Genomic DNA, 22,580 nt, shown 5'->3' with positions numbered 1-22,580 from the left:
ACCATGGTGTTTTGGAGAGAATTGTAGAAGGACCTTTGGACTTTGGGCTGGAAAAGCTATTGAATACTCAAAGACCAATGAGATTTCCTTTGGAAAGCTTGGAAGATTAAGAATGCTGGGAGAGATGCAGAAGGTGGAGGTCAGGTTTGTGAAGTTTGGGAGGAAAGTTTAAAGACTCTCTCCAAATAATTTGCTATTTTTAATTAAGAATCTGTGGTTCTGGTCAGCTGGGGCTGAAGAGTCAGTCATGATTATAACAAGAGACCAGTACCACTGAAGTGAAACCTTTGCTTTACTGGAACAATTGATGCTAGTCATCTGGCCCTAAGAAATAAACAGTCTAAGAGATCAGCAATGTTGAGACAAAATCTTCTGGGAAGTCTTCCCTCAGAGTCAGGACAGAACCTCTGCTGTGGCCCAGAGGCAGCCAAGGCTGCTCCTCATGCTGGCAGTCGAACTTGGTAGTGTCAGAATCACCCAGGCACTGCAGAATTCGAAGGTGTGAAAGGCTCATAGACAGTGGCTGGGTCCAGGAGAAGCCACTGGTGAAGGTGCAGCCTCACTTGCAGCCAAAGCCTCAGGAATGAAGGGTTATGGAGAGAAGTTGCAGCTTGACACAAGTGGCCTGGTTAGAGCCCCTGGAAGAGAGCCCAGGACAGAGTATTAGTGAAGGTGTAGCCCAGTTGTAGTAGAGAATTTGGCATGTTGGGGATGCCAGTATCATGGGACAAGCACCAAGGGCAACAGCAGATGTAGACTGGAGCCAGCCTGAACCTGAGAGACAAGCTGTGTGTGCTGTGGATGGTTGCCCAAGCCCTTTGAAGGAGCCCAGAAATCTGACACTGACTTTACACTGTTGGAATCTGGCTTTGCTTTGTTCAGATGGTAACTGTGCCCCCTTTCTTCCCTCTTGGAATGAGAATGCATTTAACTTATTTGGTTTTATAGTAACCCACAGTTGAGAGATTTTAAAGTTTTATAGAGACTAGATTTCTAGAGAGACTTTGGATTCTAAAAGGAATCAGTTATTTTAAACAGACCGAATTTTTAAAGTATTTGAATTTGTGAAGACTACAGAATTTTCAGTTATATATGTTTTATATTGAAATGTTAATTTGAACATCCTATCTTGGGGACAAAGGAGAAAATAAAGGTTCCAGATGAAAAGTGATGTGCTTGCATGTCAAGTTAACAAGTGATTAATTGTCCTGGTTAATTTTTATTTCAAATTGACATAAGCTTGAGCCATCCCAGCAGAGGGAAATTCAATTGAGAAAATGCCTCCATAAGATCAGTGACAAGGGAATGTCTTTCTCTATGCTGCCACAAATATATGTTACTCTGATTGGTTGATAAATAAAGTCATTTGGCCTATGGCAAGACAGCTTAGAGAGGCAGGTGGGAAATTCAAAGAGAGAGACAGGAAGAAGGTGAGGGAGATGCCAGCAAGCTGCCCAAGGAGCAACATGTAATGGGGATGCAGGTAAAGCCATGGAACATGTGGTGATACATAGATTAATAGTTATGGGCTAAGTTAAGATATAAGAGCTAGCTAGCAAAAAGCTTGAGCCATGGCCATACAGTTATAATTAATATAAGCCTCTGTGTGTTTACTTGGGGGACATGAGTGGGAGAGATTTGTCCTGACTGCAGGCAGGCAGGGACACAGGAAATCTTCTGACTATAGATCAGCTTGTAAGCAAGCCTGTAGGCCATTTTCATAATTGGTGACTGGTGTAGGGGAGCAGCCCATTGTGGATGGTGCCACTCTTGGGCTATTGGTCTTAGGTGCTATAAGAAAGACGACTAAGCAAGCCATGATGATCAAGCTATCCAGCAGCACTCCTCTATAGCCTCTGCACCAGCTCCTGCTTCCAGGTGCCTGCCTTTTTTGAGTTCCTTCCCTAACTGCTTTCAATGATGAATTGCTAATGAGGAGATGTGAGTGACATAAACCCTTTCCTCCCCAAGCTGCTTTTGGTCACAGTGTTACATCACAGCAATAGACACCCTAACTAAGACATCATCAAGCTGTCTGGATATTGTTCTTATTCACCAAGGAAGGGGGTTCCTCTGGAATTTCATTCTCCCTTCATCTTATCTGCCCTATTGCACTATTTCAGAATATCTGATGAAAAAGCCCAGTTTGGACACATGGTAGAATAACCTGTCTTTGCTTGTCAAACCTCTTTTTGAAAGCTTAAATGCTCATATTAATATCTCTACATTGTGACCAGGAAGTGGGGACAAGTCACAAGTCCCTCCAGATTCAAAGGGACTTGGGACCAATGCAAGACAAACAAAATTTCCTCATTGGGATCAAGGTGAGGCAAATAAAACATCTTCATTCCTACAACTGGACCCCTGGTTGTTCTGTTGTGCCTCTTCGCTCATATTATTACATAGTTCTAGAAAGTGTATGCAAGCAGAATTTCCACCTGTAACCAAATTGGGGGACAGTGGGAGAACTCTTGATAAAACAAAGCACTTGGGCTATTTCACGAGTAGAGCAGTTAGCAATAACAGCCTTGATTCTAGCAAGCATTCAATGCTGTCTCTGGGTACTCCATAGAGGACTTCCCTCATTAGAAGTGGTCACATCTCCAGCCCATTCTCATGGCAGCCTTTGCTGGTATTTGTAGTAGAGGCATCATACAGCCCCAGAAGTTATGGTTTATGAGTACCAGAGATGGGGCAGGGAAGGTAAGGCAGCAGCCCACACGCAAAGATAGCTATTCTTTTCCCTGAAGGCGACAAGGGCATTGGCTGCAGCAGAAGTAGGAAGGATGAGGTCATCCTGAGCCTGGAGACTCCCTAAATTTTTGTCAGTGTGCATAGTTCGTTCTCTTGTGGAGGGTCTCCCAGGGAATTTCCAGGCCGTGTTCTTTCAGGTCCCCAGTTTAAACCTCGGTTGATCATCTACATAGAGTTGGGGGGTGGGGGGTGGAATTCATCCTATGGCAGTCCTCACTCCCAGCAAAGGACTTGACCTTGTGAAGTTGTGTGTCGCTATCTGAGCAACCTGGTCATGGCGAGTCACCACTGTCCAGGAAACGGATATTTCTTTAAACACCCGACTGTAGAGATTAATTTGAGCAGACACCACTGGCTTTTGTTCCTCTATCCAAGAAAAGCAGCAGATTCTGTGTTCAAGACCAGAGTGGAGCTAACAGACTTGCTTCCCACTCCAGCATTCGACCAAGTCAACAGCAGCAACAGCAGCAGCAGGCTTTGCCAGTTTCCTACTCTACCTCCTCTCTACCTCTGGGTTGCCGAATGTAAAGGTGGAACAAATCTCCCAACAGTCTATGTTAACACATCCTCAGGATCCCAAACTCAACAGTTTAGTTTACGTTTCTACCAGTAGCAAAAGCAATCCGTCCACAGAGAGCAAAGCCAGAGGGGGCCAATTAGAAGAAAGGGTTATGAAGAAAAGAATAAACAGAAGGAAGAAAAGCCTAGATGAAAGGTCCAGAGGAGAGTGAGTGACAAGAAAGGAAGCTTGAAAGCGGCTGACAGGTGGGCTGAGCGGTGGTGGCGACGGCTGCGCGTGTAGCGGCGGGGGGGCCTCCCACCCACCAAGGGCAGAGCAGGCCTCGGTGGCGACGCCTCGCAAGCGTGGGCAGCGGAGGAGGGAGCGGGGTGCGAGCCCCGCGCCAGGCAGCTGCGACAGGAGGCAGGCGGCGGGCGCGCGGGCTCCCAGCCAGCCTGCGTCCCATTGGCCCTCGGGAAGCGCTCGGAGCTGTTCTTCTCTTCCCGGGCGCAGCGGCTGTCCACCGGTCCCCGCGACTCAGTTGGGAGGAACCCCTTCCCTGTCTAGCGGGGAGAGCTAGGCTGGGCTTCGGCGTCCCTCTGGGGCGCTCTTCGTGCTGGAGACTCGGGGACGAGACCCGGGGATGAGCGGCGGAAGGCGGCGCCGGCACTGACAGGACTCCCGGCCGAGGCTACCCGCCACCGGCTGGGGGATGAGCAGGCTGGGTCAGATGCCTTAGCCGGGTGCACGCGCCAGGCGGAGCGCGCAGGTCGGACTGTGCTCTCGGCGGTCCGCCCTGCTTTGGTGCCTGGCCAATCCCAGGATGAGCACTGGAGCCCCCGGGGCCGCGCCTGCTAGAGCCCGGCGTCCCTTCCACGTCCTGAGCTCATGTATGTAGGTGCCAGTCCGCCGGGGTGAGGGTGCATGTTAGAGGTCCATGCCGCGGGCACCGGGACACCTCCGGAAACTATTCAATGGCCCAGCCGCTGGGGAGGACCCCTGCCTGCTCCCAAGTTTTAAATATGGGCGATTAACCCTGGGCTGAGGTCCACTGGGGTTGGCGGTGAGCCAGGGGCCAGCATGACTAGAGTCCTAATAGAGAAGGCTGGGGCAGAGGGCAGGCGCACTGGTGCGCACCAAGAGGGTGGGTGCTTGGACGAGGCAAATAGAGACTGGCATGTCTGTGCCCAGCGGTGTCTGGGGCTCTAGGCTCCTTTGGGCAACAGAAACTTTGAGATCCGCAGAGGCTGGAAGCCACCCTTCAATGAGATAGTCCTATACCCCTGCACCTCCCACCTTCCCTCTTGGTACTCCCTGGACAGGCATCGCTTCTCCATCACCAAGACCCCTCCGGGTTAAAGGCTATTCCCAGACATCGCTGTTGCCGGTGACAGCGGCTCACGTCACCCTCCAAACCGCCTAGTGAAGAGCCGGGTACAGAAAGGGGGGTAACAGCAAAGGAGCAAAGCCTCGGGAAACCCGGACCCCGTCGACCAGGCAGAGGCCAGGTAGTGCCCAGGTTAGCGAACAGAGGGGACATGTGTTCCCTAGACAGGAGGCATCTAAGAAGTTACAAATGCCTCGTGGGGTCTTCGGAGTAGCAGTGGGTTTTTTGTTTGTTTGTTTATTTGTTTTCCCCAGTTCTTCCCCAGCTCCCTTTCCATGAACAAACCCCTTGGGCAAGAGAGGAAGGGTTTCTCTTTAATCTGTGCGCCCATTTGCCGGTCTCCAACTCCACTGCGGAATTCTCCTTTTAGTAACCTGCGGGAAATGCGGCCAAGACTTAGGGAGGGCCAGCCCAGGTGCCGGGATTTGAGCTTTGCGTGCAAGCCTTGCAGCCGGCACCCGCCTGACTTGCTGCATTTTCTGAGCTCCGCAACCTGCCGGTGACCATCTCCAGCACTAATCTCCACTGCAGGAGAGACTCCGCGGCCGGTGTTTTTCTTGGACTCTGCTTGCTACATATTCCTGCACATGTGTGATGTCTGAAAAGCCCGTAGTGTACAGACACTGGGCAAGCTGCCCCCGCCCCCGGCGTCCAGCTCGTTAATCTAGAGCGATGGGGGAGCCCGGGCGGCGCCGGGCCGGGTGGGGGCCACGGCGGGGCCGAGGTGCGCGCGGGCCACGGAGCTCAGTTGTGCTGCTGTTCTCTTCACAGGGACGGAGACTCCCGGCTGGCAGCGGCGCGCCCCCGGGCTGTGAATGCGACTCGCTCATCGTCCGCGCTCCCCGCCCGCCCGCCCGCCGGGACGTGGTAGGGGATGCCTAGCTCCTCTGCGATGGCAGTTGGCGCGCTCTCCAGTTCCCTCTTGGTCACCTGCTGCCTGATGGTGGCTCTGTGCAGTCCGAGCATCCCGCTGGAGAAGCTGGCCCAAGCTCCTGAGCAACCCGGCCAGGAGAAACGCGAGCACGCGTCTCGGGACAGCCCCGGGCGGGTGAGCGAGCTCGGGCGCGCCGCGAGGGACGAGGGCAGCAGTGCCCGGGACTGGAAGAGTAAGGGTAGCCGCGCGCTCGCGAGCCGGGAGGCGTGGAGCAAGCAGAAGCAGGCCTGGACTGCCCAGGGCGGGAGTGTCAAGGCCGCGGACTGGCAGGTCCGACCTCGGGGGGACACCCCGCAGGAAGAGTCCCCGGCCGCCGCCCAAGAAGCGATCAGCCTAGAACTCGTGCCCACACCAGAGCTGCCTGAGGAATACGCTTACCCAGACTACCGCGGCAAGGGCTGCGTGGATGAGAGTGGCTTCGTGTATGCGATCGGGGAGAAGTTCGCCCCGGGTCCCTCAGCCTGCCCGTGTCTGTGTACGGAGGAGGGGCCCCTTTGCGCACAGCCAGAGTGCCCGCGGCTTCACCCGCGCTGCATCCACGTCGACACTAGCCAGTGCTGTCCGCAGTGCAAGGAGAGGAAGAACTACTGCGAGTTCCGGGGCAAGACCTACCAGACTTTGGAGGAGTTCGTGGTAAGAGGCAAGCGCCTGCAGGCGACTTGGCACCTTCCAGGAAGGGATGGAATGGCTTTGGTTCTGTGACACCCCCGCCCCCACACACACACACTTTGAAGGGAAGGCTCTCTCTGGTTCTCTGAGGTGGGGAGCGTGGTTTGAGCACCATTTTTTTTTTTTTTTTTTTTTTTTGACATGCAGTCTTTTCAGTCCTAGGGTAGTCCTTATAAGACCAGTGTGGCCGGTCCCTATTGATCGATGTGGTATTTGCTGTAAAGGGGTTTCATTAGACAGAAGCCTTGGCACCAAGGGAACAGCTGCGGGCCATTGGCTGTGCTTTCAACACCAATTCATTGCTTCTAATTTAGAAGTGAAGTGCTCAACCTGTTTTCAAACACAGCGTAATTTACCCTGCCACTCGGGACATAGTCTTTAGTAATTGCCTAATTAAGAAAGACCACTTATATACATAAGCCATTCCTCAGATCTGGTGGTCAGACTAACAAGTACATGTCATATATATATATATATATATATATATATATATATATATATAATTTTGCTTACTAGTTGACAGAACATGGTGGAAAGCAACACTGAAAAGCCCAGTTTCTGGTTAAAAGTGTTTTAATCTAAGAGGAATACAAAGAATTCTATTTCTCTTGATCCTCTGTATTGGGTTCCAGGCTAAGATTCTCACGTGCACTGATTTAGTGGGACTATGTATCCAACTAGGAGATGGATTATTTATCTCTGTTGCATGGAGGAGAAGAAGAAACTGAGACAGAGAATATATAAATCACGAGCTGATGGCAGGGAAGCTCACAACGAGCAAATTCTTGTGCCAAAATAAGCAATTCTACTCTCTAGCTTATGCTTCAAGCCTTAGGCTCCACTTGAACTCTAGCCTGGGACTACTGGGATTTAGGTTTGCATTAGGATTATGCCATGCTTGCATGCGCTGGGCGTGGTGCAAGGTGCACTGTCTGCCTCTGGGTTAGGAACCTTTGAAAAACCTCTGTCTGCATTTGTAAACACCCCAACGTGGGCTTCCACTTATGGTTTGTGGGGCCCTGACCCTTGACATAACATGCCCAAGGTATTCCCCCTCCCGGCCAGCAGAGGGCATCCTGAAGCTGCCAATCCTAAAGCTGGGGTTGGAAAACAGGAAGGAAGCCTTTCGGAATTGGGAATCCCCTGTAAATTTGTGGACTCCTAGACTCCATGGGTAAAAGGTACCGGAGTGGATTCCAGCATGGGGAGCAGAGTGAAGTGCAAAGCCAGGAAGAACTCATCTACAGATAGTGCGTAAACTGTGGAACCAGCTTTGTGATTTAGTTGGGAAACATGGCTTTCCTTTTGGACTTGGCTGCTGCTCAAGGCATACATGTGCCCCATTAGAATTTTATTTTTGTTCCCTGTGAGATGAGGGATCTACTATCCCCAAGGTTCACGGCCAGGATATAGCTTCAGATGTACCTCATTCTTTGGCTTCAGTCCTTTGGAGAAAGAACTTTGATGTAAATTCCATAGACCCAAACTCAGGAGATATGTTAGAGTCAAGAACACTATCCTCAAAAATGCCTCCTGTGCCCCGGGGATGCTGCCAGACAGCTCTCCAGACGTTTTGGATTCCCAGCACAATTCTCTTAAGTGGTTTGGGTTCATAAGATAATCAGGGTCTTATAAAATTGAAGACAAACAGTTGTTTTTAAATTAATAACATTTGTTGCCTGTTCCGTTTATAGAGTTCCAAGGCACTTTAGAAGAGCTTTGTGAGGCGAGCTGAGGAATGATTTTACCAGAATATAGAGAGCTGAAACACTTCCCAGAGGAGCCATCCCTGCACCTGAAATCACAGATACAGGAGAACTCAAACTTCTGTTTTCATAATTCATTGCCAAGTACTAGAAACAAGGGAGCTGTCTTTTCCTTTTAGTGGAGGGCAACCTCCTGTTTGATTTCTGCCCGCAAAAACTGGTACTGGATAGAGAGGATGTGTTTTCAAATTCTGGAGGAAGGGCCAATAGTGACTAGGAAGTACTAGAGTATTCACATCTTCCTTCTTCAAATGACTTTTCATACTCTCTGTCTCTGTCTGTCTCTCTGTCTCTGTCTCTCTCTGTCTCTCTCTGTCTCTCTCTCTCTCTCTCTCTCTCTCTCTCTCTCTCTCTCTCTGTGTGTGTGTGTGTGTGTGTGTGTGTGTGTGTGTGTGTGTGTGTGTGTGTGTGTGTGTGTGTACATGCATAGACACCCAGAGGTCAATGTGCAGTATCTGTCTCAGTCGGTTTCCAGCTTGCTATTAAGAAAGGATCTCTCACTGACCCTGAAGCTTACTGATTTAGTTAGACCGATTGGCCACCTCTAGAGACCCTCTGACTCCATCCTTTCCCTCTGCCCAAAGCATGAGGGTTACCAAGGTATGCCACAGCACCAGGCTTTTATGTGGGTGCTGGGAATCCAAACTCTGGTCCTCTTACTTGCACAGAAAACTGACTGAGCCATCTCCAGCCTGACTTTTCATTCTTAACTTTCAGTCAGTCTTTACACATGCTAGGATGTCACATGTTGGGATATTGCTAAGTGTCATAGTTTTAACTGTGTGCTTTCTCTTATGTCGTCTTATTCTATGATGCCATGCGTGCTCCTTACTATTGATATCAAGTAAGTTTCTAGTCACTTATCTGCTTTGGTATGGCTGATAGAAGTCATGTATGCCTGTGGCTGTTGCTTTTCAACATTACACAAGGACCTTCCACTTAGGTGGGGGATCCTGCAAAGGATCCACATTGAAGAGTGCAGTCAGCTTCTGGTCCATGGAGTTTGTGGGTGGCAGTGATGGATGTTTACTTTGCAAATGTTCACATACCTGCTCTGAGTATTCAGAGAGAGACATTATCTGTCCATCAGTCTATTATAGGATATAGTAGACTAGTGTTCAGAGCTGTGAGCTAGAGATAGTTATGGGGAGAAAGTCTTGCTTTCCTGAAGAGATGCAGAGCCCTACAACAGGCTGGCCTCTGCTTTCTGACAGAGGAATTGCTAGCCCTACCTAGTGAATATTTGAAGTGAGCAGCAGATGAAACTCTTAGGCTGCCAGCTCCCAGCAGGTGCCTGTGGTGTGTGGGGCATTTGGCTCCTAAGCCATCCGCGTCTCCTTGGTTCCTATGCTTCCCTTTCTTGGGCGCATGTTACCCACCCCTTCTACAGAATCTCACCCCTGCCTTTTATTGCCTTTCTGGATACTTTAACCCTTATCAAAACCCCTGCTATTTGTGGCTCCATATCTGTAGAAGATTTTACTAGTCAACAAAATACCACAAAGGTGACAGTGGTGACAAGAATGATGGCCTCACTCCTCCAGGTGTCTGGAATCCCATTTGTATTCCTGAAAAGAGAGGGTGGGGTTAGTAGTAGAATGTTTTCCAATTGCCTCTTGACTATATTTCAAATGTCTTGTTCTTTTATGGCAGCAGCAGATAGCCAAGATTAGAACAAGTTCCATCTGCTTTGTGCTTCCTAGAAATATTAGTTGGCTAGGGTTGCCATAACAAGCACCAAATTAAAAACAAAACAAAAGAATGAAAAAAAAAAAAACCATGGTGCCTTAAGACATAGAAATGCATTCATTGCCTCATGGTCTTGAAGGCTAGAAGTTTGAGATCAGGGTTTCCATAGGGTTGATTCCACCTAGGCTGTTATCCTTAGCTTGTAAGGGGCAGTCCTCTCTGTGTATTTATTGCTCTTTCTTCTGGACATTGATGTTCAAAGTTTCTTTTTCTTTTTCCTTTTTTCTTTCTTCCTTAGTGGCCATGCTTGCTGTTGTGGGGATTGAACCAGTGGTTTTCCACATGATAGATAAACACCCTAAGCCGAACCCCCAGCCCCAAATTTCTTGCCAGAATACTGTTGGATTGTCATTCCCATGATCTCATTTTAACACAGTTTCCTCTCTCAAAGGCTAGATCTCCATATTCATTCAAATTATTAGGTATAATTGTTGGGACTTGACCATAAAGTCAGGATACAGTTTGGTCTGTAGCAAAGTGCCAGTGACCAGAGTGGACCTTGTGGTAATGAGACTAAGGGACAAATAAGACAAGTGGAGTAGAGAGGGACATATTTACAGGTAGAAAGGAAAAGGGTGTTTATAAAGAAGACACGGGGAAAAATAATAATAACTCCAGGCCCAGAAATATCAGCTTAACCCATGTAATTATGTCAGTTCCATTGTGCCAGTGCCACTTTTGGAGTTTTCATGTTGCTTCTGTGGCTGCACTCTCAAGTCACAGATAGCTAGAAGGTGACTCTGCTGCTCTGTTGAGTCTTAAACCTGTTCCCCATCATGATTAGCATTAGAGAAGAAGTGAACTGAGTTTGAAATCTATTAACAAGAAATAATTTTATTTGGATCTATACAAAATTCTTCCCATTGTGGGAATTCTGGTTCTGGGGGATTCATAAAGGTCTCAGTGGGAATCTATAGTCATATTCAGTGTTTTATTCAAGCTGGTGGAACTCATGGGGCTCTCTGAAGTAAGGCTGTATTGGATAGCTAACACTTCATGTTTCTTTGCTTCTGGCTGGATAGTATCAGTTCAAGGTGTCAGCACTGTTATCACAGCAATCAGAAGCTCAACTGGCAATCACTATGTATTTGGAAAAGAAAATATGAATTATTAGTAGAAATTGCTTGATGGACCGTCTGTCAATGCTCAAGAACTGTGGGGTTTCTGCAGGCAAATTGTATGGGAACTACTGACTTAAAGCAAGGGCTCTCTCTCTCTCTCTCTCTCTCTCTCTCTCTCTCTCTCTCTCTCTGAATAATTGTTTGGCTTGCTATTAACTGTATCACAAAATTCTCATTTCTAGAATTTCATCAATGAGAAGAATATTTTTACATGAAAATTGGAACCAAAACTTCTGTCTAAATAGATGTCTGTTGCAATATTGGATAAGTGCCAGTGAAACAAAATCAATCATATTTTCAGTCGAATGGTGTTTATATTCTGTTGGCTGATATTGCTTAGCCAAAAGCAATGCTATTACTATCTACTGTCACTGAGCATGTAGCATTTTGATTGTGGTAGTAAGAATGGCATTTAGATCTACCTACCTGTACAAAATAACATTTACACAAACTTGGGCACCTGAATGACATTTATGCCTAATAAATAATTGGATCCATTTACCTAAACATTTGTTTATGTAAATTTATGACATTTGAGACTCAAGATCACATATCTATATATTTAAAATGATGAATGATTGAGTGTAATGAAATAAAAACATTTAGTTCTAGGCTTTCCAAAAGAGCAAAGGGCAATGATTCAATAACAGAACATTAGGTCTCAAGATGTAGGCAGAACCTTGGAGAAGACCATACCCAACGGAGGCCCAATCAAATGCAGCTGGAGGTTTCCCAATGGTTAGCTCAAGTCTATGACATTTGTTTATCTAGTGCCAATATTGAACAAGTGAAAGGTTCATGTCAACATGCAGATGTTAGTTCCTAAAAATAGGATGTTTCTTAGATGGCAGCTGTGGAGGGCCAGACTTTGCACCACTGTGCCTTAGGAAGCCATTTGCTCCCTCACATGGCCCCCTCTCCACTTAGCAGCTGTCGTTTATATAGACTCTTGTCCTGAAGTTTCACCCTAGGAGATGGGCACCTTATTCAATGCCTTATAGCCAATTGTCCCCTGAAGGAGTTCTGGAGTCCTCAGATCCCTGGCCATTAGGTCACACTCTCTTCATTTGTGGGCACAGAGTCTGTAGAGAGTGGACATGATGGTGTGAGTCTCTTTCCGCTACATCCTGCATCCTGGGACATTTAAGGCTGTCTTATTTGCTGGCAGGTTAAGTGTGCAATACCCTGAACATCCCTTACCATCAGAAGGAATGAGGTAACTGAGAACAGTTTGTATTTTTCAAAGCTCTGAAAAGACATGAGGAAAATCCTACTCTCAACACCTATGTGGATGCTCAGATGAGTTCTCCTGGAAAGATTTGAGTGGGGCTAAGCCATAATGTGGCTTAGATCTCCCTGGGCCTTCACCTGAACATACCCTAATCATGCAGGGCTGACTTGTGGAGCTGTGTTTTAAGCATTTTTATTCAGATAAAATCTCCATGTTTGATATATTCCAACATAAAACCAACCCTTGCATTTACTTCCTCAAAATATTGTGACTACCATGTGTGTGTCAGATACTGGGATAGATCTTAGACATACAATGAGAAGCAAATGAGTCCCTCTAGTTGACAAGCAGGGTCACTGTGGTATGACATGTCTGGAGGGCCCTATTAGGGAGCACAGAGTAGATAGGTAACAGCCATGGAGTAGATAGGTAACAGCCACTCTTGCTTGTTATTACTCAGTGTTAGTAATAACAAAGTCAATTATTGCTGATGGCTTATTTTTAAATGAGAGGAGGCTTCAGGGAAGAGGTCCTAAGGGACAGAAAAAGCAGTTCAAATATAGCCACCACCAGCTAACAAAGGGTAGACTGTCAACCATGCCTGTATGCTCAGTGACCATCCCTCACAGTACTTTTCTGACCATCCTTGCTGCTCATGTGTTCCCAGGCTGAGATCCTGCCAGCTGGATCTCTCTTCTCATTCTATTTCTGTCAGGCACTGGGGTGCAGCCAGGACATGGGCTGCCTTTCGAAACTGCAGAAAGGGATGATGTCAGGCATCTGCCTGTGGCCTTGTGAGTTCTCTCAGAATCCCTAGGACAGTAGCAAAGCATGAAGACCAAAATTTAAAATGTTCTGTGGATGCATTTCCAGTTATTACAGAACGATGCTGCATTAAACACAAGGAGGCCATTCCTTTCATGGCAATATGGAAGATGGCTAAAAATGTAATAAATCCTGGATAAGATGTAAAACATATTCATGTTTGTCAGTATTCTATTAAAGTAAGAAAACAAGAGGTTTTTGATACACAGTTTTGGAATATGACTCGCAGTTACAATCCATGCTTGGTTGGCCCTTTTGTTTTTGGCCAATGGTGAGAGGCTATGTACATCCTATTGGGAGTACATGGTAGAGCAGAACCAGGTATATCAAGGTTGAGAATCAAAGAGAGAAGATTGGCCAAGGTTCTACAATCCCCTTCAAGGGTATCCTCTTGGAGGCTATGGATCTATCTGTAGACTCTATCAATCTGAGCTTCCACTACCTCCCAATAGTACCATTTCAGAACTGAGCCTTTAATGTATAGGTTAAAAGGGACATCAAAGACCCAACCAAAGGAGCATATTTTGAAAAGCATAGCTGAAATGGTAAGAAAGTAAAAAACATTGATCCTAAAGGTGGAAATTATAATCCACACAGCAAAGTCTGCCTTGACATGGTGGCTCTCTGGAAGTCTCTGCTGGCTCTTGTTATTTCTTATTGGGCCAGTCTCATGAGTCTATGTTGGCATGGAGGGAATTAGATTAATATTAGCCTCATAAAGCCAGGGTCTGTCCCTCAAAGCGCCTTAGCACTGCTCAGAGGAGGCAGAGACTTGGGGATTCTTTGTGAAGTTCTAGTTTCTGCTCTCATACCCTCTTACAGATGTGGAATTGAGTTCATTCTTCCCCAAGAGGTGTGAAAAACACAAGCTTTTCTGCTTTCCTCCAGTGAATTGCTTGAAAAGAGACCAAAGATACCTAACCTAAGCAAGTGCACACAAAGGAAACGTGCCATGCACAGAGGGCACTAAAACCACCACAAAGAGCATTCCAAACAATGTGAGTGGTCTCCAAATAAAAGCTTAATTAGGGAAGAATGAGACTTCTATGCAAGTCAGTCAGAGGCAAAGCTGTTGAGCCTTTCTGAGATTCTTAAATGAGGAATGAATACATTTAATATGAATCAAAAAATAAATGCTGATACTAAACATCTGGGTAAGAGATAGAAATGTATTCCAAATACTTGTCATGTTAAAAAAAAATCAAAGAATCAAGTGTTACCTGCATTAATGAAGTAATGCCAAAATAGGAATTCATGTCCAGCAGTGGGTGGGTTTAGCAGAAGGTTAATCTTCATAGTTAAATTGACTAGGTTTAGAATCCCCTAAGAGATATACTTTCTGGCATGTCAATGAGAGGCTTCCAGAGGAGGAAAATCCCACCCGGACTGTGGGTTGTGCCATGCAATGGAATAAGGACTCTGACTGCCTAAAGGAAAAGGGGAGAAATCAAACTTAATACCAGAGTCATCTCTTTCCAAACTCTCAACTAAGGATGCAATGTACCATCCCTCTGACAACCCAACACCTTGACTTCCCTGCCATGGTATACTATATATTCTATACCTCAAAACAAGCCTTCTTTAAGTTGCTTTTGTCCATTGTTTTGTGTCAGTAACAAGAAAATTAGCTAATACAAGACTAGACACTAATTAAGAGTTAATTTGGTGAGTCAGCAAAGAAGTCTGAAAAAGCAGACATGTGGCTAGAATAAAGGATTGAGCCATTCTACTGCAGAGAGGAGAAATAAGGTCTAGTGATTTATTCCTAGACTGTAGACCGTGGGAGAAATCAGGAGACCATTCCAAGACTTTGTCGTTGTAGCACACACGGCTTTTCTGGTTCAGAAAAACCAGCAAATATAAGCAAGGATAAATAAAACGTGTCTACATTTATGCCATTCTGAAACTAGTGAGCCCAGGGACAGAAGAAAGATGTGCAGCAGCAGGAGCAGCAGCAGCAGCAGCCAGAGAAGATATTGTATTCCAAGCTGCCAAAGGCAAACTGACCTGGTAACTAAGGACTGTGCAACAGAGGCAGAATAAACAGGAGAAGCAAGTGTTAACCTGGTCAATGTATCCAGTACCACTGTTGTTCAGGAAGCCGCCTAATAATGTAGCTTCAAGTAATAACAAGCTGGGCAAAATGGCCTACACCTGCCAGAGGTTTGAATGATGTTTCTGGCATCAGATGGTAGAAGCTAGATTAGAAGCCTACTGTGTGCAGAACAGCTGGACAAGCCACTCCATTGGTGCATGGTGTTAGATCCTGCACAATGCCTGCCTCCCTAGTGGGAGGAGCCAGAGGGAGCAGATACACCTATACCTGGGTTCATTTCTTAGCCCTGGAGTTTGAATTGGGAAATTTAAATAGGAAAACCCTTTAAGTCCAACTTTCAAGTGTTCTCAGGAAGGAGATCCAGGGGTCAGTCTCAGCTTTAGGCCAGATCAGGAAATAGGTGGACACATTCAAAGGCCCCTCTGCTGACAAAGCCACCCATGGCAGACACCACTAGGCTCCCTTGATCATGAATGGCTTTTATGTCCTTTCTGTAATAAAGATCAGAGTGCTTCAAAATAATCTTCCTTAGTTTGTTCTCCATACCTGCCACACCCTGGGCATTTCTGAAACAATGTATCCAACCATACAGATACTCCACATGCCCGGCTTTCACCACACCCCCTTAATCTTACTTTCAAATTTGGGGTACGTTTTACAAAGATTTCTCAGTATTTTTTAGTGACTGTTCTCATTAATTACTTTTGGTGTGTCAGGAGTTGTGACCACTTTGGAGACACAGCCTTTCCTCCTTCAAATAGTAGAAGAGCTGTCTTTAGTTTCCTTGGATGTAGCCAGTGAGACACATACCTTCTCGTGTGAAGCAGTACTGCCCTGAACACTGTTGTACTTACCTGTTGGTACCTAGCTATTTTGAGCATACAGAAATGTAATGTGGGTGAGTTGAAAACAAAAGGGATTCTGACAGGGCTGTTCCTTCCTCTAGCTGGAGGAAGACAGGCGAGTGGCCTGAGGGATAAACTGTGCTCTCACGTCTCAGCTTGGACAGCTTCTGGCTGTTGGCAGAGCTTCTGGGCTCCAGGCCTCTCCAGGAAGCCAAGAAAATAAGTTCATCTTGCCCCTGGGTAATAGGGAAGGAGGAGGGATATGCTTTAATGGTTAGTTCGGAGGGATATTGGTTCCTGTATGTCTGCTTGCAAAAGTAGGTCCCTTTGTGGGTAAGTCCTGTAGACTCCTTTGCATAGAGGTGAAAACTTCTGACAAAATGGCTGGGTGACCTGGAAACACTGCTGATACTCTATTTACATGTGTGTGAGTGGCACCGAAGGGGACTTGCTTGGGTCAGAGGGAAAAGACAGCAGAAGGGAGCTAGCAGTGCAGACAGTGAGCTGGCTTTGAGCTCTAGCACTCAGTAATTGACAGCTGACACACTTGGACGGACTTTAACATGACAGTGGGACTGCTAGTGGTCACACTGGTTTCCAGAAGAGCCGGCCACCTTAGAGATGTGGGTGTGATCCCTGTTGCCATGGCCCTGCCAGCTCTAGTCAAAGCCAAAGGAACATATATTTGTGCATTGTCATCATTATCAAACATGTCGACCACTGTTTGCCATCTCAGATGCCCTCTCATGGTAAGAATATGAAAAGGAAGAATGGGACTGTGGTGTGTGTGTGTGTGTGTGTGTGTGTGTGTGTGTGTGTGTGTGAAGATATATGCATGTCGGTTTCAGTGCATGAAAGTTTTTTCACTTGGCTACAGAGCCCATCTGCGTTCACCTAGGTCACGGCTTCATTTTCCTATCTGAATGATCCCTGAATTGAATTTATGTTCCCTACAGTGGGGATCAGTTCACAGGTCTTTTCACACCCTACTCCGTGGACGATAGTTGGTTTTAGTCCTTCATATAGTCAGTGAATAGTACACCCTCTGCTTCATTCTCCTGAGGATTACTTAAGAGTTTGGATCTTCCAGGTTTTTTGGTTAGTTAGTTAGTTAGTTAGTTAGTTAGTTAGTTAGTTTAGAAGAAAAAGGTGGTTTAGCTTTTAGTGAAAGTTTTAAGAAGGGCTTCTTTCACAAAAGTGGGCTCTAAGTAGTTGACCATGTACGTATCACTTAAGAACTTAATTTAGGAATCTGTGAATGAGCAAATTAACTATTATTATTTCACAAGAATCTCAATATCATCTAGGGTCCCCAAGGTAGGTGGCTGGGGGCTCTGAGTCTGACTGCCTATATACAGCCCTGTGGCCTTTGGCACTCTGGGAAGCAAAGTTTTCCTGTGTTGGTCCTGGCAGTTAGCAAAAACACTTGCTCAGGTTGTGCCAGGAGCCTCCCTAGGTTTTGCAGAGCCCAGATGCTGGCCATATTTGAGGGAGAATGGGGTGATACCTTGATGTTCATTGAAAAAAACTCATCCACCTGTTCTTTGCCATGGCCAGAGAGTAGGCAAGGCTATCAAAGGGGGGCTGCTCTTGCCAATGGTGGGTAGGGGTGTGCTGAAAGTGGCATAGTTTCTATCTATGTGTCCATACTCAGTGTTTATCTGTCCGTCTGCAGGCACCATGTCTGAACTGTCAGCAGGGGAAGCTGTCTGGCTTTTTTCTGTTCCTCTAAGTTAAATAAACATGCCATGTGAACACCACTGGCACTTTCTACTCCGAACTGCCCTAGCAGATTCCTGTAGGATCTGCAATAATCAGAGGGAACAACAAGGATTTGAAAGACTTTGACAGATGAGAATCTTACCGAGTTACTGGTTGGTGCTTAAGAAGAATGCTGTACCACTTCACCCCTGTCCCCGGGCTGCTCTGTGAATTTACAGTATGGTCCGTGGAGTTTTGTTTCTTCCAGACTCTCAGACACTGACAGCTTCTGGAGACAGTTGTTAATTAAGTCCCTTTGTGTGCAAATTCATTCCCTGACAGAGCATGGGGACAAGGAATGACAAACATGTCTTCTCTGAAGAGGACAGGCAGCCAAGCGCAATGCCCTGTGGCTGTCTGCTGCTGCTGCTGGGCTTTGAGGGGAAGGAGGGATGAAGAGCTATCTCATTCCAATTTGGAAAGATCACCTTCCCATGGAAAGGAGACAGAAGCACCAAGAGGGAGCAGAGCATGCCTGTGTTAGCCCTGTTAGACCACCATCCATCAGAAAACGGGGGGCGGGGGAGCTACCAGCATTTCTATGACCGTGGGAACCACCCTATGACTCATAGACTGCTGCTCCCAGCCAGATTGGGGGGGGGGGGGAAGGGGGGTGAATAGTTTAATAAGTCAATATCAGGAAGAGAATGTGGAAGCAGAGTAGAGCCGATGAAAAGGAGACTGTGAGTCCATTCCAGATGTATCCTACAGGTAGTAAGACATCCAGCAGAGTAGCTAGGGTGATTTGATTATAGTCAAGGGGTGTGTGTGTGTGTGTGTGTGTGTGTGTGTGTGTGTGTGTGTGTGTGCATATGCTCTGATTCCATGGAAGTGAAGGTTTTTATCTATAGACCAGACCTGAGTTCTGAGTTAGACATTTGACCAGAACTCTGGGTGTATTTTCTTCACTCTGTCAAAGCCAAATCAAGGATATCACTTCCGATTTTTGCCCCAACTCTGAATAATGCAGTTCTAGCTTACCAGAAGTTAATGAGATAGTCACACAAGAGCACTTGCTCATGCCCAGAGTGAACTGGACAGTTTTGATAGGTTGAGTCTCTGAAAAGGACACTTTCGCCACCTGGTGACAAAACTGTGACAGTGATTTTTGAGGCACTGTGAGTCCTCCAGAGCCAGCAGGGAAAGCCCTCTGCTTCTCCTTCTTGCCTCTAGCAACTTGCTTGGAGTCTGAGCTCATCAGGACAACTGAACAGCAGGGACAGAAGGAACTGACCAAATTCCCATGTGAGAGCTGGAAGATTGCTTTAGTCTAGGAGCACTCCTTTTAGCTTGTAACTCCTTAAAACAGAAGATGGTTGGAAATAATTGTCCTTATTAGTTTTTGCTTGAACTTCTATTAGAATGTTCTGGTCTTTGAAGTTCTCAGAAATCCCACTACTGTCAGTAATTACTCAATGATCCATTAGTTTTCCCCATAACAACAGGGCCAGATTTCATTTACTACACAGAGGAAAGACTCCTGCAGCATCAGGTTGTTGAGAAGGGTACCTTATCCTTGCCACCTGATTTCTTTTTGCAGAATCCAGCCAACTATATGAGGTGCTGAAGGTCCTGTGTTTTCTTGGGAGCGGCATCTTAGTTCCCATGTCCGTGAATATCTGTCTGCCTCTTTGCAGCTCCCGATGGTGTTAGAGGCTTTACTCTTGACAGCTGTCTTTTCCAGCTCCTTTGGGACCCCCGATCACCAGAGGTCCCTGCTATGTCCTGTATCCTAGGTGCCTGTTCTGTGCCCAAATACTTGAGTGACTCCTATACTTGTGAGTTTCCATACTATAGTGGAGGCCAGCTTTCTCTCAGAAGCATCTGGAGTCTTCCAAATCCATCCAGGCTAGTGAATGCTGGCTCCCAGTTCTCAGAGACCACCCTACCCCAATCCTAGGCCACTTCTAACTTCCCCTTCCACCAGCTCCCAATGGACTCAAGCTAGAATCTTAACTGTTCTCCATCCCTCGGGTCCTTATTTCCAACACTAAAAATGATTAGGCTTCTTGTGATGTGTTCTGACACCCTGCAAATGATCACTTCCTTTCTGGAAAGTCTCTCCCTAGTAACATCTACAAATTAAGCAGAAGCACCTGTTAGTGGTTATTAGTGGTTCTGGATGGTTTTACTCTTTGGAAAACTAAGTTTTTGGACTCTCTATGAAAATACAAACTTGGATGGACTAGTGAGAAGAAAACCTGGGCTGGGCAACATTTCAGAGTTTACCCAGCAATCTATGTACAGGCTTAGCATTGTGAGTGCAATCTAGTGTGGACTGAAAATACTTAAAAGATTTGCACCTAAATTTCTTGTTATTGTATCCTAAATAATATAGTCAGACAACTATTTATAGAAAATTTGATACAAGTAGGTATTATCAGTCACCTAGAGATCAGTTTAAATGTGCAGAAGGATGTACATAGCTTCATGAAAATATGACTCCATTTTATAGAAAGGACTTAAGTGTTGTAGATTTGGGTCACTGTGATTAAAGAAAAATCCCATATGAATAGTGAGAGAACACAACACTAGCCTTCTCTAACTGTAGTCTACATCCCATAGCAATTTATATTTATTAGTGCCTAAGCGTATTGTGAGTGATGGTTATGTCCATCTTTAGATGCGGCACTAATACACAAGTCCTAGTTTGCACAGTCAGTTGGGCAGAACTGGGCTTGGACTCAATATCTGGTTATCAATCGTGTTCTTACACTAAAGGAGATAATTTGGTGTATATCTGTGTGTGTCAGGCACTGTAGTGCTCTGATTGGACCTTGATTGTTTATTAGATACCTTCTTCCTCCCAGCTTTGCCATATGAAAGCACAGAGGTTCGACAAGAAATGTGACCAGCCTTAGTTTCGATTCCTAAATCACTGTGCAGTCACAATGTGGACAAAACACCACCCCACCACCACCAACAACAACAACAACAACACCCGATGTCCTTGACTTTACGTCCTGACCCTTCCTTGTTCTTGCTTGGGGAAAGCTGGAAAAATTTTCATCTTTGTGGCTAGAGACCTCCCCATCACCACATTCAGCTTTGAATTTCTCCTTGGCCATCTGCAGGAGGCTGACGTATGGGTGACTGCAAGACCTTTTCCTCTTGTTTCAGAGGCATGAGTACATGGGATTCTTCTGCCTGTGGCAATCATCTGGGACAGGGATGCCAGGGCCCAGAAGAGCCTTATGCATGCTGGACCTAAGTGTCAGCGTCATTCCCACTCCTAGAGATCTGTGGCATCATTATTTGCTTGTTTTCATGTTTGATTTGAAACTGGGTCTTGCCCTATAGCCCAGGCTAGCTTGGAACCTGTAGTTATCCTGTTTCCGTTTTCTGAGTACTGACATAACAGATGTGCTCCATCTGCCCAGTTCATGGATCATCCTTAATGCGGTCCCCTGTGGTAAAGGTCAGGCAGACCCACTGATGGGGCCCAGCAGAGCAGCATGAGATGCCATAACACTCCCACCACTGTGTTTGCACCTAGTAGAAGTGATGCAGCCCAGAGAAATACAGCCAGCACCAACTGGTTACTGATAGGAGTGATGAGGGTATTTCCTAGCATACATTAAGTATAAAGTAAATGTATTTTTATATTTTAACATTAAAAGATGTATTTTTAAAAGATCACATATAAAACATAACCAACAGGCATAAGCAATGGGTAGATGTAGGCACCATATGCTACTCTCATGTGCTGTATTTTACTATATGTGTTTCTGATCCCCATTTTCTAGTGAGATGAAAGGATACAGATAAACCTCCTTCCCCATCCTTTCTTGGTCCTTCCTCTCCCTTCACTGCCACAAGGAGATAGGTAAATTAGCCTCCTATGTTGGCTTTCTCATTTTCTCCACGAGCACACGCCCATGAACCACACCTTTTGTTGCACGAGCAGGCGGGGTTGGTGCTTATGTGCATGAGATGCTGTATCTGTTCTTTTGTAACTTCCTTTGTTCCTGACAGTGTTTTTGAGATTCACACATTTGTTTCATGCATGATTATTCCTATATTTTTGCTGTGTCACACATTTGTTTCATGCATGATTATTCCTATATTTTTGCTGTGTCCCGGATTCCTCACAATTACTGTGACACAAGGCTTATCAGGTCTCTTACTAACAGGCAGCTGTCTTTCAGTTCTATTTTTATCAACTGCCAAGGTTCTAGTCCTCAGCTTAGCTGGTGCCACAAGGTCAGCAGCTTGGGCTTGGATGTATACCCAGATGGAAGGCATTTTGCTGGTGGACCCAAGGGGTGGCTATGCTTTTCTAGTCTGAACATCTGTGGAGCCTGTCTATGGGGTAGATCTTACAAGCTTATGAAAGGAGGTCCCAAATTCCCTCATACTGTAGGCAAGTCGACAGCCAGGGAGAGCATGTTCAGAGAGTCCCTTGGAGTTAGCTGCAGAGTGTTCTTGATCACTGCCCAGTAAAGAGATGGGATGGAGGCAGAAAAAAACCTGGGAGAATTTCTCTCACTTCTAATGCTCTCTGGTTGCCTCCTCGATAGCATAACCCAAGCCCTAGCTCCCATTTGCAAACCAGAAAAAGAAAGAATTTTTGTTTGTCCAAACCTGATACCCTCTACATTCTCACTGTATGAGTGCAGTGCTCATGAATATGTTCTTGTTAGGTTTGAGTTTCCTAGATTTTTTTTATCAGATGGCATATTATTTCATACATCTTAACTGTCTTTGCCATGCCATTTGTTTTGATTGTTTCTTCTTTCAATTTGTAAAAATAATTCACAATTGATTTATAGAATTTCTTGCACCCTCTGGATGTAGTTCCATCATGATTGTGTTAATTGCAACAACCACATTTTATTAAGCCTTGTGTGTCTTCATTCATTTCACCTCCCATAACAATCAAATGAACTAAATATTGCTCTTCTGTGATTCAGTATTTGTCACTATAACAAAATACCAAAGGCAATTCACTTCTAAAGAGAAAGGGGGTTGTTTTCAGCCATA

The 22,580-nt window shown here is 45.9% G+C and overlaps 1 protein-coding gene across 5 annotated transcripts in view; it reads left to right on the top strand.

The window, feature by feature from the left end:
* Positions 1–3,603: 3,603 nt before the first annotated feature.
* The window catches only part of Vwc2 (von Willebrand factor C domain containing 2), a 171,113-nt gene continuing 152,136 nt past the window's right edge, over positions 3,604–22,580 (top strand). For 3 of the 5 annotated variants that reach the window (XR_004946053.1, XR_004946054.1, XM_036200965.1), the window contains exons 1-2: positions 3,604–4,143; positions 5,412–6,207. Coding sequence is in view for 3 of the 5 variants with exons in the window: in XM_036200965.1 (XP_036056858.1) it covers positions 5,515–6,207 (693 nt within the window). In the remaining 2 variants the exon portion in view is untranslated. Of the gene's footprint in view, positions 4,144–4,182; positions 4,773–5,411; positions 6,208–22,580 lie in introns of those variants that run through there. The other 2 variants (XM_036200967.1, XM_036200966.1) reach the window with 2 other exon arrangements.

This window comes from Onychomys torridus, chromosome 10 (genome assembly GCF_903995425.1).
Source record: "Onychomys torridus chromosome 10, mOncTor1.1, whole genome shotgun sequence".
NCBI classification, from domain to species: Eukaryota; Metazoa; Chordata; class Mammalia; order Rodentia; family Cricetidae; genus Onychomys; species Onychomys torridus.
The sequence above is the reverse complement of the archived record's forward strand: the minus strand, read 5'-3'. Positions and strand labels throughout refer to the sequence as shown.